Here is a 17,051-nt window from a genome sequence, read left to right on the forward strand (position 1 = left end):
TATTCAATACCAAAAACGCAAACTCCAACCTTCTACCCCTTTTACACCTTTTAACGCCGTGACACTAGCTCTTCGCCTCCAGATGTCATCCTCAACTCCTGCGCCGCCATCAAATACGAAAATCCTGCCAGTTTAGCCTTCCCAAACCAGTCCAAAATCGGCAAACTTGGGAGTTGGCGTAGATCGTCGTCTGCCTCCACGTGGAGGGAGAGTTCTTTCACAAATACTCTGAGTCTTGCTGAGTGGTAAACAACCTCCAGTGGCATGCTACCCTTTGGTTGGTCTTGGCTTTCTGTGCTTGTCAAAGCCGTCTTGCTGACAAGGGATACAACTTCATCCAGGGGTAAGATGTCGATAGAGCCTGCGACGCCTTCGAAGGATGGGCGTGAGCCGATCCGACCCATAATCCTGGTGAGTTCTTGGAGTACTGCATCTTGATCTACACCTCCTTTGCTCTCTCTGGAAACTCCCACGGGTCGATGAACGTACACGGGCAGTTTCTTTTCCGTCGAAATCTTTTGGAGAAATTTCTCTGCTGCCCATTTCGTACCAACATACCCGTCACTGCCATCTTTGGGCGGAAGAACATCATCCCCGTACAATACAACGCGACCAGAGGAAATGAAGTGAAGAGAACTTCCTGCTAGCAGAGCAAGTCGTGTCAAAGATTTGACAGACTGCACGTTGATGGATTGCAAATCCTGATACGAGTCCCAGAAAGACCTGTTTGCAGCACAGTGGATAACAACATCCACATTGGAGACAATGGCAAGGTATGCATCAGAAGAGAGCCCAAGCTGGTCCAAGGTGATGTCGACTTCCACAATGGACACCTTGTTCTTGCCGTCTACCATCTGTATGTGCGCAATATCACGTACGAGAAGAATGATTCGCGCGACTTTAGCATCTCTGACGAGGTGGGAGAGAAGATGACGGCCAAGGAAACCGCTGGCGCCCGTTAGGACTACCGTCAGGCTGGCGTTCTTGTGGCTACGCTGGCTCATGGTGACATTGCTAAGCGATGCAGGAATGGCCGTCTCCCGGTCCCAATCAATTTCATCACTCGGTTGACTTCGTTCGATAGCCGTCGCCATGTCAGTCAGCGACGTGGCTCCCATAAGCGTGCTTAGCGTTGGCGCGGCAAGGAACGCTTGCTGTATGCTGTGCTTAAGCTTGACAAGAAGGAGGGAGTTTCCACCAACAGCAAAGAAATCCGAAAATGGCTCAAGATTGCCGGGATCAACCGGAAGAATGTCGCGCCAGAGGTTGCTCAGCGTAGCCTCTGCGCTGGTCAGGCTAACAGAGGTGGAACTGCTACCATGGGAGTCAATGGGCAACGTTTGAATAGTCTTGCGATCAATCTTGCCATGAAGTGTCTTTGGAATGTCTTCCAGAATAGCAAAGACACTTGGTCGCATGTAGGATGGCAGGGGAAAGCTTTTCTTAAGAGAATTCAGCGTCTTGATCCTGTCCCCCTCAGCGTACCTGGCAGCAAAGACAAGATGCGCTGCGAGGTACTTGTCCTCGCCTTCGCCGCGCAGAGTAACCACGGCATGAGACAAAGCACCTGAGGCACATGCCATCAATACTTTTTCAATCTCTGCCAGCTCTATGCGGAAACCGCGTAGTTTGACTTGCGAATCTCCATCCAATCTCCCGTCGCAGTGTAAAAGGCCGCCTGGCAGTAGTCTGCCACGATCACCACTTCGATAGACTTTATAAGCGGTACCAAAGTATGTGTCAGCAACAAACTTGTCACGCGTCACGGCAGGCATATCCAAATACCCAGCCGCAACACCTGGTCCGCCAATGACAATCTCTCCAGGAACGCCCAACGGTACAGGGCGCCCGTTTGGATCGACAATGCAAACAGAATATTCTGGGAACATGTATCCGGCGGGTAACGGATCTGGTAGGCTATCAGACGCGTAATCCAGTTCCCCTCTAGTGGAAAACATGGTTGTTTCGGCTGGACCGTAACCATTGAAGACGCGAAGCTGCGGCAGGAATAAAGTTGCGAATTTGCGGGCAAGAGAATGCTTCATAAACTCGCCTCCCGAAAAGGCATGCGTCCACTTGGTGCACTTTTGCAAATTGTCGAATCCATAGCGAAGCCACATGTCGTACTCTGACGGGGTGGAGACGGTGTACGCAACACCCTCCATGAGCATGGCTTTGGTAATCTCCGTGGGATCGCCACGATGCTCGGTCGGAACAACATACAAACTTCCTCCGTGAGCAACGGCAGCGAAAATCTGGTCCAGGGCAAGATCAAAGCTAAACGGACTCTGTTGAAGAACCACAAAGGAATCCTCCTTGCTGTGCTCGAATGTCCTGCTCGACCCTTGGGCGGAAACTAACAGGTTGCGGTGGCTGAGTCGAATGCCTTTTGGCTCTCCCGTAGAGCCGCTCGTGAAGAGAATGACTGCATCACTATCTGGCTCTGCGAGGGTTGCAGTTGCCTCTGGCTGGTGATAGTCCACGCTGCTGAGTGCCAATACCGTTGCGCCGCTAGCATCCAGTTCGCCAGCTTGGCTGGTCATTGAGTCGTCTGTGATTAAAACAGCTGGCTTGGCGGCTTTGCAGATACTCTTGAGTCGAGGGATGGAGTTGCGCTGGTCTAGTGGCAGGTACACAGCGCCAACTTTGAGGATGGCCAGCATGGAGCAAATCCAATCACAAGAAGGCTGCTGGAAAACACCAACAATGGCTCCTTGTGAGATGCCAGTCTGGAGTAGGGCCTTGCAAATGGAATCAATCCGCTTGCCCATGTCTTCGTACATCATGGCGTGACCATTGCCATCCTTTAACGCTAGCCTCGTCCCAAACTTTGTAATGCTTCCTTGAATTTGGTGACTAAGTGTAAGCCACCCCTCGGTGGCAATTGACGATGCTTTCCCTACTGCCAAAGCAGTTTCGGTGTCGAGGCGAGACCAAGACGGGACGGCACTAAACGTGGCTGTAGCAGCATCTGCCATGAATTCAATCACTTCCCCATAGGAACGCAGAAGAAGATCAGCGCTCTCCTTTGTGTAGAGCGTATCCTGAAGACTTAGGCTAATCAGCGTATCCGTATTCACATTTTCTGTGACCTCCAAGGCAATATCATAACCAGTAGACGCGTTGCGCCACTGCTCTCCCAAAAGTGTACAATTAGCCCACGTCGCTCGTTCTTGTACAACTTGCCTGTAGTCTACAAAGACTTGGAAAAGTGGCGTGTGCGTGTTGGATCGGGGGACGTTGAGATGGCGAAGCAAAACATCAAACGGTAGTTGCGAATGTCCTAGGACGCTGTATGCTGCATCGCGAGCAGATTGCACCATTGTTGACACCGTGGCTGTTGCCTTTGGCCGCTGGAAGAAAAGAGGCAAAACATTGAGAAAGAAGCCAATACTCTCCATATACCGCTTGTCCAGACGGTTCGCGTCTGCGATGCCAATAAAGATGTTCTCGCTCTTCGGCAGCATCTGGAATAAGAGTGCTTGGAGGGCGCCGAGGTAGAAATGGAACGAAGTCACCCGAGATTTGCGGGCAAGCAGTCTGATCTTTGAGGTTACAGCCGCATTGATTTTTACCGTCGCCATGTGTTGACGATACGTTTTCAGAGGCTGTCGTCCCTTGACTTTAGCCAACGGCAACAGCTCAATTGGCGGAAACGTGGACGGCAGGTGCTGGCGGTAATACTTCAGATCATTTTCAAATTCGTTGTTGTCGGATGATCGTCTCTGCTGTACTGCGAACGAACTATATTGCGACGATGGGGAGATAGCTGGAAGCGAAGTTTGTTGATATGCAGCCTCGAGCTGCTTGAAGAAGATGCTGAAGCTATACCCGTCCAGAATAATGTGGTGAGCGCCAACAACCATGAAATGCGCTGATTGGGACAAACTAAGTAGGGAAAGTTTCATTGTAAAACCGTCTTCCAAGTTCCACCGGACACTACGCATGGAATCAAGCTCATCCACTGCTTCTCTTTCCGACGCAATCTCCTTGGTCACCAGCTCTAATAAGCTCTCCCCACGAACGCCTTGCTTGGGAATTCTATTGTCATCCTCTTCGTCCCAATAGAATCTTGTGCGCAGAATCTCGTGGCGCTGCGCAACAATCTGCAAAGCCGCCTGCAGCCTGCTGCTAGAAATCGGGCCATTGAGCCTCAACATGGCTGCCATGTTGGAGGCTGTGGAATCTTCTAGGGATTCGTTTAGAAACCAGAAGCCGGATTGACCGAAAGACATGATGCTGGAAGACTCGTCAGGAAGTGTAGGGACGGACTCGGGGGTTGGCGCCGTACCTGGCGCCTCGGAAGGCTTTTCGGACGCAAGAGACGCTGTAGATGTTGACAGATTCAGCGGCGTCAAAGGTGTGCGAGTGCCATCGGCAACCATCTTCGGGGTGCCACTGGTGCTGGATTCTGGCGTTCTAGCAGAATCGGGGGACGCTGAGGAGGAAGCCGATTGTTGGGGCGATGCACCGACCGCAGTCTCAATGCCGTCTTTGAGCTGAGTCAAATCTACCACGGATGGAGGAAGCAAAGAGATGGCATCGCCCAACAGGTCCACGACGGAGCTGCCTCCCAAGATTTTCAACACCGGGATATCCAAGTCCAGCTCTTTGAGGAACCAGGTACGGACTTCCACGGCCATGAGCGAATCAACACCTTGCTCCACAAGCGTGACTAATTCATTGATGGGCTCATCTGCACCAACCGCCAGAATTCGTCTCAGTCGAGCAAGGAAAGATTCTGGCAAATGTTAGCGCATCATAGCCCCATTGAAGATTCGTATAACTTACCCTTGATGATGGATGTTGCCTCTGCTACCGTCTTGATGCTAGCTAGCTGGGTCCTAACGGATGCAGACGCTGTCTTACTGGTCTGATGACCAGAAGCAGAGCGCTCCATTACAAAATGACCAAATTTGACGTCTTTGAGATACTGGCCCTTGAATTGGCTGTCGGCATAAATCGGAGTGACACCGGTAGACAGCTCACAGACTCCCGATACGTCAGGGCGGCCAAGCAAAATAGCCTCTGCAAACAAGAAGTGCACATCTTGCTCCGACATTGGCTTGTAACCCATGTTCGTGAAGGTTTCGGCGTTGAGGTCTTGCGCGCGCTCGACATAGCCAATACCAATGACTGAGCTGATGTTGATGGATGAGGCCGCAACGCCTCTGAGCTTCCTTTGTGATGCGAGCGCATTCATAAACATGTTTCCGGCAATGTAGTTGCTCTGGCCACTGTTGCCCATGACCGCCGTGGTTGAAGAAAAGAAGATGAAGAAGTCAAGAGGCGTGTCGTAGAAGAGTTCGTCGAGCAGCTGTGAGCCGCAAACCTTTGGCTTAAGCACTTTGTCAAAAGATGTAAAAGACATGTTGTCAAAGAGGCCATCATCGAGAATCATAGCACCGTTTGTGACGCCGATAATTGGTGGCATAGTTTCCACGATTCCCTTGTGGCAGTTGAAAACAGAATCACGATCCGTAATGTCCCTGAAAATAGATTGTCAGAACTCACTCCAGAGCTAGGAAGTACTTTACTCACATTGCGAAGCATTTTACAACCATTCCCATCTTTTGCATCTCTTCTTGAAAGGCAGAACTCAACTTTGGCTTGCGGCTGGTAAGTGCAATGTACTTTGCACCATGGGTTGCCATCCATTTGCAAAGGGATTGGCCCAATTCACCTGTTAAGCCTGCCAGCAAATAGGTGCGGTCTGCTCGGAAGATACAACCTCCATCAATCGCCCGGATGGAAATTTCCACTGCAGTATCCTCACATTCTGCAATCGCAAACTGTGCAGTCGTGTCCATGCCAGCAGCAAGTTGCTGCACTGGTATGGTAGCAATATTGGCAAGTTCGTGTTTGACGACTCCAGCGTTATTGATAGAGGAGAAGGCCGTGGCTAAGACGGATGAAACTTCCTTCTCAGCCACAAACGGCCGTACCTGCGTGCGCGTATTCCAGAGGAAGCGCGTGTCGATTGACTGACACGTTACCGGCAAGTTTGCGGCCAGTGTATTGCCAGTACTAGAGTCTTGGGAAAGATCAACGAACTTGTTAGCATCGGAAGGTAGACACTGGCGAACAAGCCGGTGAGGAAGATTTTTAGGAATATAGATCCAGTCGGCAGGACAATTGTGCTTGGTAGAGGTTGTGAAGACAGGTCGGGCCGCCAAAGCTTGCATCTTCTCTCGCAAAACACCAGCAATTCGAGGGTGCGCCTCGTGAATGATGACTGTGTCATCTTTTCCAAAGTACATGATAATGCTTTCCGCAAATAATTGTGCAGATAGTAAACCAAGGGCAGTGATGGCATCTCCCTCACATGGATGGCACCATGAAGCAGGCACAGAAATAGGAGACTCGGTAGCGTGGGAAGCAAAGACTAGCCGTTCTCCATTGGCAACGTCGACGCCAACGCCAAGCAACAGACGACAGCCTTGGACGATTTCGACAGTCGAGAGCAAAAAGTTGGTGACGGAGAGAGTTCGTGTGGCCGTTGTGAAAGGTACAGTAGGCGTCAAGTGCAAGGGAGACGCACCCTCCACGTGCCAGGTGCCATCATCTGCAGTAAGCATTATCCTAGTCTTTTGGAAATTCCGCGTCTCTTTGACCACACGACGAGCAGTATTGTAGCGTTTGTTTCCGTCCAAGTAAGGGTATAGTCGTGGGATGATGGCCGTGGTATTCTCAATGTAGACCTCCGGCTCCATCGTCCAGAGCAGTTCCTCGGGCTTCAATTCTCTCGACCATTTATCCAGTAGCTCCAAGCGAAGAAGATGCTCAGCAATAATGTAACCGGCACCCTCATTGATGACATCAATATCTAGCGCTTGGATATTGATGTTGGGGTACTCAAATCGCACGCAACGACCCAGACCAAGAGACATGTAACTAAAGGCATTGTCAGAGCGGGCTCCCGATGTCACCCAGAGGATGTTGCCACTTCCTCGCCAGAGAGCCTTTAGCCCGTCCATGATTTGCGGCCCAAAGGAAGAGAAGACCGGTGTGTCGAGATCAGCGAGTGACAGCACGGTACTCGACTCACTCAGCGAGGCTGCGGCAAGGTCAGCGACGGTGTTGAAGCGCACAACGGAGTCGAATCTCGATGCAAGGAGAGAGGAAAGCTTTCGACAGAGTCTGTGAACATTGAGCGTCTCACCGCCGACAATGACGAGCTGCGAAGCCTTCGTGGGAGGCAGTGTAGTGATGTCGCTCAACGGTGATCGCAACATAGAGACACGCTCATCAACAGCTTGCGCGCAAAAAACGTGGCCGGGGAGAATCTTATGAACTGGCGGCGTCGTGCTGTCAATACCATCAAATCCACACTTTTGCAGCAAAGAGTCCCATTGTGGAAGAGTCAAGGTAGGACCCCAACGGCGTCCGGTCTCTGCGCCGAGCCACCATCCTGAAAGCGTACCCATGGGTAGCCCAACGCGAAGGCAGTCGTTGTTGACAGTCTCCAAGATGATTACAAAACCACCAGGCTTCAAGAAGCTTCGGACATACGTCATCATCTCTTCCAGCCCAAGTGTTGCGTGCAAAACGTTGGAGGCAATGACGAGATCGTAGGACCCCTCAGTGAAGCCCTGGGAAGCTGGACTGTTGTTCATGTCGTAGGTTTTGAAGATTATGCGATCTGCGTAATCGCGAAAGCGTTCTTCTGCAACCCCAAAGAAGCCGCTCGAGACATCGGTATATGTGTACGTGGAAAAGGCCGATCCAAGCCTCGGCAGAACCATTCTTGTCGAGCCACCAGTGCCGGCACCTGTGGTAAAGTTAGTTCCGCTCTACAAATCCATAGACAGATAATATTCTTACCAATTTCTAGAATATTCATTCGCGGGTATCTGTGGGAAATCTGCGCAGCCATATCCGCAATGTACTCGTTGACAAGATTCAATCCAAAACCCTCCTCGTACACGTCATCGAGCATGCCATCCTTGACCATGTGTTCCAGAATATTGGACTTGTCGCGAATACATTGGGGAAGGTTGGTGCCCACAGACTCCAGAAGACGAACATCTGTTCGGTGGTAGTGCCTGTGTATTTTGTCAGCAGAAATGATGTCAGTAGTGGAGGGGAATCACCGACTTTTGAAGCAGCTTGTCAATATCTGCCTGCGTATCATGTTTGGCAGAGGCTGGGATATGTGCATTGGAGCCGTTTAATACTTGAGGAACCACAAATGCGGCCCAGTCGAGCAGATGGCGATAATGCCACAAGGTGTCAGCCTTTTCTTGCGCGGTAATGGTGTCGACGAGGTGACGCAAGTAGTAGAACGAGATGCGCTCGGAGTCCATGGCAGTGGTCAGATCTTCCGCCTTGAATTCGTGCTTTGCTGCCACAGCATCGCCATCCGGTAGTGCCATCTTGTAGTCGAAGCGGGAGAAGAGCACCGCATCATTCTCAGGCAAAGCTGGCATCAACGGCGTGAGCTGCATGCCCTCGATTTGAATAGCAGTGTGACCGGAATCCTGTGCCAAGAGATTAAGCTCCGTAATAACCTTACCCTTGGAGTAATTATGGGCGACGGAAATAAAATCAAACTGCTTCTGCTTGCCAGCACCTAGCGGCGTGTAATGGGGATTGATGACAATGGATCTAAAGTTGGTCGGCACGTGCAGCGCCCACATCCTCTCATCTCCAGGGCATGAAAAAGCGGCAAAGGTGGTTTGCAGAGCTGAATCAAGCATGCCTGGGTGAACATTGAGCTCGTCTTCCCATTTAGATGCAGAAGCATCTTCCACGATTCCGGTAGCATAGCCAGCCTTGCGCTGAATTTTAGCAGTGCCACAGAATGGCCAGGAGTAGTGGTAGCCAAGCGAGCTTAAGAACGTGTAAAATCGATCAATGGTGACGTCGCTCATGTTGTGAGTCTGAGCCTCGATTTTGGGGAGTGTGTCATAAGCTTGCGCACCAAGCGTCGCTCGAATCACACCGCTGGCGTTCAAAGCCAAGACAGTCTTATGGTCGTGTGGAGAACCCGAGCTGCATGAGAAGTATGCCTCAATATAATCATCACTTTGCGCCTTAATGTTCAAGTCAAACGTAATCTCCATGCTCGCGTCATCATCCTTGAATGCCATGGCTCGGCCGATTTGCAGGTTTTCAATGGATACCAAGGAAATCTTTGCATCTTTAGCAAGAATAGCAACAGCTTCGACGGCCATGGAAATGTATCCAGTCGCAGGGAAGACAATCTGGCCCTGGATCTGGTGCCCGTGTAGCCAGGACAGCTCCTTTGGCCGGAGAACGTTGCGCCACTGGACGCTGTGCTGTCCTTCTCTGTCAAAGCAGCGCTTGCCAAGCAGCGGGTGAGGGGGTGCTGTGAGGCTGTTATGAACGCCGGATCGTCTGGAAAAAGACATGAAAGTCTTGTTGTGATCAAAGCAATACTTGGGTAGATCAGGCACGAGGCGCCTTGCAACGGAGGATTGAGAGATAACCTTTTCAAAAGCGTCAAAGTCGACTGAGTTGGGGCCAAGCTGTGTCCAAATGAACCCGAGACTGTTGGAGAACTCCTGAATATCGTCCTTTGTGCGAGCCAAAACGCCACTGTATGGTGGGCGGTGGCCTGCAGTCTCTTCAATGCTGTCCAGACACGGTGTTTTGAGAACTGGATGTGGGCCAACTTCAAGCACGAGATCAAACGCACCGTCTGCCCATGCATACTGAACGGCTGGGGCAAACAAGACAGGTTGCGTCATGTTGTCGACCCAGTACTGCCAAGAGAGCTTCTTGGACGACATTACCTCTCCTTGAAGCACACTCGAGTACCATTTGGTGCCCGTTGGCTCCGAAATTTCAGGCGTGCACTGCTGCATCGCCGCAAGGTAGGGCACAGCGCAAGGAATAACATGAGACGAGTGATATGCCGTGTCCACCTTGAGTTGGCGGGCAAACTTGCCTTCCTCCTTGAAGACTTCTATAGCTTCAGCGATGGCATCCTCATCTCCAGAAAGCGTGAAGCTAGACGGCGAGTTTTGAGCGGCGATTTGGATTCGCCCGTTAAAATCTTCCAGTTCACAAAGCTGAGAGACATCTTCGAGGGTTGAACCAACGGCCATCACTAGGGACTGATCAGTACCGTATTCAACATGTTTCAATAAAATTACTCACTAGCTCCAGGTTTACCATTTGGCGAGGAAGCCAACTTGGCATAAAGACCACGGAAATACGCAATCCTGATGGCATCTTTGTCAGACACCAATCCAGCAGCATACGCAGCGCCAATTTCACCTAGTCAATATGTTAACCATATTATTCAAGTGACGCAAGCAATGTAGAGCTTTACATACCGGAAGAATGACCAACGACAGAGTGGAAAGAAATGGCTGCCGCGTGAAGAAGATCAACCAAGATTATTTGTATCGCAGTGCAGATTGGCTGCGATATGGCGGCCTCTGCCACGCGAGAGGCACCTTCTGGAGCGATAATCATTTCTCTCAGCGTCCATGAGGGGCGCTGTTCGGCAGAGAGATTACTGAGAATAGTCTGCAACTCATCCATGCGTTTGGCGCAAAAGGGAGACTCCTCGAGCAGCCTAGCGCCCATTCTAGCCCACTGCGAACCTTGGCCTGTAAAAACACCGAGGATCCGGGCATTTTTCTTGACGAGATGCTTGGTGCCAAGCGCGGAATCTCTTTCTCCCTGCAAAATGGCATCAATCTGTGGCCTCGCGTCGTCGGCAGAAACGGCAGAAATGGCCACTCTGTGCGCAAGGGTCGAGGTTCGCTGCTGCAGAGAGTAGGCGAGATCATGTAGAGAAACTTTGGGATGCGAGGATAGATAGGTCGAGAATTCTGCGAGAAGAGCACGTAGCGATTGTTCAGACGAGGCAGAAAACGTCAAAGGCGAAAATACCGGACCTGCTACGACCGACGGCACGTATGGTTTATAAGACTCGAGAATGGCATGGGCGTTGGTTCCACCAAAGCCTGGATAAGCAAAATATTAGTCCAAGATTACAGTAAAGAGACCATAGCAGCCGCATCTTACCAAAGCTGTTGATGCTGGCACGCTTAGGCTGGCCTGGGAATGTTTCCGGCCACAGCTTGGCCTGCGTTGGAACTTCGAGATTGTTGTAAAAGGGGGCCAGACGCGGGTTCAATGTATTAAAGTGCATATTGGGAGGGATGACACCGTGGTGAAGTGCAAGAGACGTGCCAATCAGACTGGCCAGGCCGGCTGCTCCCTCGGTATGGCCGATTATGGTCTTGATGGAGGCAACGTAGAGCTTATCCTGGACATTTCTATTCTCGTAAAATGCTCGCCAGATGGCTTCGGCCTCTTGAGGGTCACCCGCAGCGGTACCGGTACCGTGGGCGTGGAAGAACTGTGGTCGGCATGCCGGATCGTCAAGGTCAAGTCCGGCCTTGGCGTACGTGCTTCGGATGAGGTCTGCCTGAGCGGCTGCGCTAGGCATGGTAATACCTTGGGTGCGACCATCTTGGTTCACTCCCGTGTTTCGAATCAGACACTCGATTTTGTCGTTTTCCCGCAAGGCAAGGCTGAGAGGCTTGAGCACGACGGCAGCAATGCCCTCACCGCGGGCATAGCCATCAACATCTTTATCCCACATGCGCGATCTTCCGGTAGGAGAAAGCATAGATAATTTGCTTTCTGCAATGTACATATCTTTAAAATGTGCGGTTTAGTATGTATCTATCGTCACAAGATATATCATTTTTCTTACCTGGCGTCAAAATAAGGTTGGCTCCAGCCGCGACCGCGACTTGCGAGTCACCACTTCGAAGAGACTGAATAGCCTGGTGCACAGCGACAAGACTAGAGGAGCATGCCGTATCGATGGTCATGGATGGGCCATGCCAGTCGAAGAAGTAAGAGATGCGGTTGGCCATGATGCTGCGGGCCATCCCAGTAGCACCATACTGAGGAAACACATCTAAATCTTTGGCAATGACACCGCTCCAGTCGTCGCACATGAGGCCGACATAAACCGATGTGGGAGAACCGCGAAGGTCTTCGATTTTCTGTCCAGCAGCGCATAGTGAATCGTAAACAGTTTCCATCAAGATTCTCTGCTGGGGGTCAATAGCTTCTGCCTCTCCTGGTTGAATACTAAAGAAGCCATTATCAAAGGAGCCGACATTCTCGTCGAGAAAGTACGACTGGCGGACGTTGGTAGTTCCATGGTGCATGGGATCGGGGTGATAGAATGCGTCAGCATCATAGCGCTCCTGGGGAACTGATCGCAGCAAGTCACGGGGAGACTTGAGAATATCCCATAGCTTTGAGGGTGTGTCTGCTTCACCGGGAAATCGGCAGGCGCTGCCAATTACGGCAATTGGTTCGTTTATGTCCATCATAAGAGGTTGACACGTTGGGTGTCTGGTGGACGTTGAGTTGGAGATGTCCTAAAGCGTTGAGACTAAAGATACAACCTTGGAAGAGGGATAACTCGATTGATGAAAAGCCGTATTGGTACTGCTATTTGTGCTTTGCAGTATATATAGTCCACAGGCGTCTGCATTTGTGCTCCAGCATTACCGTATCTAGGTATTATGTCTTTGCGCCCTCCACGGGAGCCGATGCATTCGGACCCGGCAGCCGACGGCGTTCGGGGCCCACGCCGAAAGACCCCCGACGGGCCAAGACGCACACAGAATGGCATATGTATACTCCTGACAAGTCATGCCACTAACCAAATTTACAGATCAGCAATTCCGAGCTTCTAGCTACAGTCACAGACCGCTTCAACATGGCGAGCAACATATTGCACTTTACAAATGACGGAGCCTCTGTCGCAAAGGGCCCTGTCTCGCCAGCCGCCCACATCCCAGCGTCTGCCAACATCTTTCCCAAGTTTGAAAAATCAATTAGCAAGGATGGCTGGGAACTGTGGTTTTTTGATTGCGTTTCTCCCGAACAGCGCGCCGCCGTCATCGTCGGTCTGAACAGAACCGCGCAAGATGGGACCGGGGATGGCTTCAAGGTGCAGGTCACGGCTATCTGGCCCGACTCAACAACATGGCATCGCGACTTGTATTTTCCAGAGTCCATTTTTGAGACGACATCTTCAGAGACTCGCGGTGTATGGCGTGACACTGCCAAAGCTGCGAGCGTCAGCTTTGTGTCTTCAGACGGCGACCGGAATATTTCTTTGATATTTGATGTCCCGGGCATTGTTGACGGAAAGATGCAGCTACAGGCGTTACCTGGGGACACTGGGCTGGACTCTGATCCTACTCTGGGTCCGTCGGTGCATTATGTGCGGCCTATTGGGCGTGCTTCTGTTACCGCTGAGATGCGCCTTTTCGATGATGCGGCTAGCGAAGCTGGCACGTTGCAACTGGGGACGCGAGACCAACCCGTCAACGGAGGTGTTGATCGCGTCTGGTCATTAGGAACTTGGCCGCAGATTATGACGGAGTCATACTACCTGAGAACGCATGTCGGCCCATACGCCATCCAAATCATGCGCATTTTCTCGGACATGGCCAGTGGAAACCAGCCTTATACAATGTCACGACTATATCACGAAGGGAAATTGATTTGTGCTGCACAAGATGTCATTGAAGAATCTGCACAGACATCTCAGAAGCACTCCCTCGTGTTGACGAAGGTGCACAATAGCCAAGATGATGAAAGTGTTCGAGGCAGGTTTGTGGACCAGAACACCGGATACTCTGTGGTATTCATTGATCAAGAGATCGGTAAGAGGTGGAAGTTTCAGGTTACTCATGATAGGATAGTTTGGAATATTCCAACAAGCTCTCCTGGACCAAATGCCACGGGCAATACGGGTTTTATTGAGAGAGTGGTTGGTGGCCTGGATGGGGAAGCCTTTACAGGCATTGGAACTGGTGGCCAGTGTCAGCTATGATCCCGTAGCATTCATTTCGCGCATTTCATATTCAAATATAACTAAAATATTAACAGTAAATATTACCAATAACGTAGTGGATAAGCGAGCCGGCCAGACAAGGGGGTCGGCCATTTTCTAGCAACTATCGTACAAGAAAGTATGTTATTCCAAGGTTAAAACGAGAAAAAAATGTTAACTCAAAGAATGTGCCGAAAGTCCACGTATTTTTACCGTTACGCAAAAAAGGTACACACCTTAGTAAAGCTTGTTCGTACCTATGCACGTATAACTATGGCCAAAAGATAAGAAAACAATCTGGTATAATAAATTTGGGTACCCATCAGTTGATAAACACTAGCGACATGCAGTAGCAACCAGATCCCTGTTATAGAAAGGCGATATTGGACATGAAAGCCTTCCTGAAGGAAACTTTGATCTGCTTGACAGAAGTGAACATGGTGTGCAGTAAAAGGTCAGGTTTCAAAATCTTTCATTTGTTGCTCCACACTAGACAATTCTGAGTGACATAAAAACTTATTATACCTTATCCTTCAATTATCAATCAAAGGCTTATGCCGTATCTAAGTTTCCGATTTGTTTCGCAGCTGATATTATGTCTATTAAAAGATTTGGCATACAAATATCGCTTTATTATGATCGAAGTTACTTCAATTGCCAAACCGACTCAATTTAAACACAGACACAATCTATTCGACATTAATATGAGAATCAATCAACTGATTCTATTGGCCCTATTCATAATATCCAGTACATCAATTGCTTGTCCTGCAAAAAAATACAATCTGCCTTGAAGTTAACGGTTGCTTACTACTAGCCAAACGGCCCCCAATACTTGATTGAAGTATATTGTCAAATACTAAGTCGGAATACATGGTTGAAACGGGGTATTACACCACAAGCATCATATGACTTCGAGTACCAGGCATACCATACAAAAGTGCATAATATAGTTAGTCGTCGTTACCGCTCAGATTGTTGAAATAGCGGGTTTTGTCGTTTAAGTTAGTTAGAGTTCTTCATATATGCCATTTTACATATGTAATTCAATACAGACAGATTTCTGTCATATATCTTTCATGGGTTCTTAAAGCTTCCAGGGGTAGAAATAGCATAGAAGCCTTTACCACAGCGATCAAGTCGTAACGACAGCGATCGTACCATGCTGCGTAGGAACGAGGCTTAATTTCATATTCGTTTAAGCAACAACATGCAGGTAAGCCGGAGAGGCCCACCCATTGCCGACCTTGATGCATAACCGCAAATGTTCGGTGCAACGGCTTGGCAGCCTTACCTGAGGCTTAATTTTGTATTCGGCGTATGCAGCAATATGCAGGTAAGCCGGAGAGACCCACCCATTGCCGACCTTGATGCATAACCGGAGATATTCGGTGTAACAACTTGGCAGCCTTATCGGGAAGCCAACCAGTACAACCCGCCCAAGCATATATATCGAGAATGGGGTTAGATATTATAGTAAACAGTGACATGCCACATGTATGACCTGCAGGGTGTATTTACCACCTAGGCAGTCTGAAATCTCCATAGCCATGTCGACAGAATTCCAAACAGCGCTCGTCGGCACCGCCGACGGATCCATATGCCTGTCGACTACTGCACCTATACCCAAGATAATAAGCAACAGCGTTCTCATCAAAATCAAAGCTGTCTCCGTCAACCCAGTCGATTCCAAAATGGTTGGCGATTATGTCACAGAAGGCGCTGTGGCCGGGTTTGACTTTGCCGGCGTGGTGGAGGAAGTTGGACCAGAGGCGACAGAGTGCGACATACACGTTGGCGACCGCGTCTGTACCGCCATCATGGGGATGAACCCAAATGACCCGGGCATCGGTGCCTTCGCCAATTATACAGCAGCGGTCGAATGGATATTGCTCAAGATCCCACCCAGCCTCAGCTTCGAAGAAGGAGCGTCGCTCGGCATCAGCTTCATGACGACTGGTCTCGCGCTCTTTAAGAGCCTCGACGTTCCAGGATACCCGCTCGAGCCCGGAGCTCGTAAGATTGCCGTCTTGGTATTTGGAGGTTCGTCTGCCACGGGCACAGCCGCCATCCAGCTGCTCAACCTTGCCGGCTTTGACGCCATTGCGACATGCTCGCCTCACAACTTTGATCTCGTCAAGTCCTACGGACCGTCTGCCGTCTTTGACTACCAGGCTCCCGACTGCACTGAATCGATTCGCAAGTATACCAAAAGCAGCTTGAAATACGCTCTCGACTGCATATCTACAGCCACCAGCATGCAGTTTTGCTACCGCGCGCTCGGTCGCTCTGGCGGCAAGTACACCTCGCTCGAGCCATACTCGGAAGCAGTGGCTCAAACGCGTAAACTCGTGAAGCCTGACTGGATCATGGGACCACAACTACTGGGTAAAGAGATTCCTTGGCCGAAGCCTCACTGGCGAGCACCGGATGCCGAGTTAGGGGCATTTGGAGCGAAATGGACAGCTACCTTACGAAAACTTCTAGACTGTGGGCTTATACGGCCGCATCCGATCATTACACGAGAGGGTGGGCTGCGTGCAGTACTAACGGGAATTGACGATATTCGAGAGAAGAAAATATCAGGAAAGAAGCTAGTATATTCTTTAGACGAATAACTCATACAGAGGTCAATTTCAATAATTTCTGCCCTCTCATATCAATACTAGTAATAATTTAGTCCTGATATAGCAAGGTTATTTTTTACATGGTGGTTTCAATACTATATAATACTATATTACCCCCTACCTAGGGGCCCATGGACGGGCGATGTCGCAGTCTAGGCCCTTAGGGCAGGGCCTATCTATAGGTAGGTATGTCTATGGCAGCCCTGGAGGCATTGCCCGCTTATATAAGGCCTATAGGTAATGTCGCAGTCTAGGCTCTAATGCTCTAGCTGGGTCTTTCAAAAAAGGGTGTTTATATCGTGGTTCAAAAATTAACCTGAATTTAGGTTGTAATAGTATTCGAATTATTTCTTGGCTTATTTAGAATGTCATAAACCCAGAGAAATGTGTAATTGATAAAAATTAGAAATTGCAAAAAAAGAAAGAAGAGGTCCTGCCCGGGATCGAACCGGGATTGCTGGTATCAGAAACCAGAGTGATGACCATTACACTACAGAACCTGATTGTTGTGAGGCCGAGCATTAAAGAAATTATAAACACATTGACAGAATACAAAGCTGAGTATAGCCCAA

The 17,051-nt window shown here is 49.9% G+C and overlaps 3 protein-coding genes across 3 annotated transcripts; 2 read left to right on the top strand and 1 right to left on the bottom strand.

Annotated features, from left to right (window-relative positions):
• Positions 1-50: 50 nt before the first annotated feature.
• Positions 51-12,335, bottom strand: PEX2_030390 (putative polyketide synthase; the record flags this gene model as incomplete). Its single annotated transcript, XM_016740314.1, has 9 exons — positions 51-4,741; positions 4,792-5,489; positions 5,542-7,771; positions 7,825-8,045; positions 8,098-10,075; positions 10,126-10,245; positions 10,305-10,943; positions 11,005-11,643; positions 11,702-12,335. The coding sequence occupies 9 exons, from the start codon at positions 12,333-12,335 to the stop codon at positions 51-53; spliced, it is 11,850 nt and encodes a 3,949-aa protein (XP_016597436.1).
• A 392-nt stretch (positions 12,336-12,727) lies between these two features.
• PEX2_030400 (uncharacterized protein) lies at positions 12,728-13,852 on the top strand (the record flags this gene model as incomplete). Its single annotated transcript, XM_016740315.1, has 1 exon — positions 12,728-13,852. One exon carries the CDS (start codon positions 12,728-12,730, stop codon positions 13,850-13,852), a length of 1,125 nt encoding a protein of 374 aa, XP_016597437.1.
• A 1,550-nt stretch (positions 13,853-15,402) lies between these two features.
• Positions 15,403-16,470, top strand: PEX2_030410 (zinc-binding alcohol dehydrogenase family protein; the record flags this gene model as incomplete). Its single annotated transcript, XM_016740316.1, has 1 exon — positions 15,403-16,470. The coding sequence occupies one exon, from the start codon at positions 15,403-15,405 to the stop codon at positions 16,468-16,470; it is 1,068 nt and encodes a 355-aa protein (XP_016597438.1).
• Between the last annotated feature and the right edge of the window lie 581 nt (positions 16,471-17,051).

This window comes from Penicillium expansum (genome assembly GCF_000769745.1).
Source record: "Penicillium expansum strain MD-8 chromosome Unknown contig83, whole genome shotgun sequence".
Lineage (NCBI taxonomy): Eukaryota > Fungi > Ascomycota > Eurotiomycetes > Eurotiales > Aspergillaceae > Penicillium > Penicillium expansum.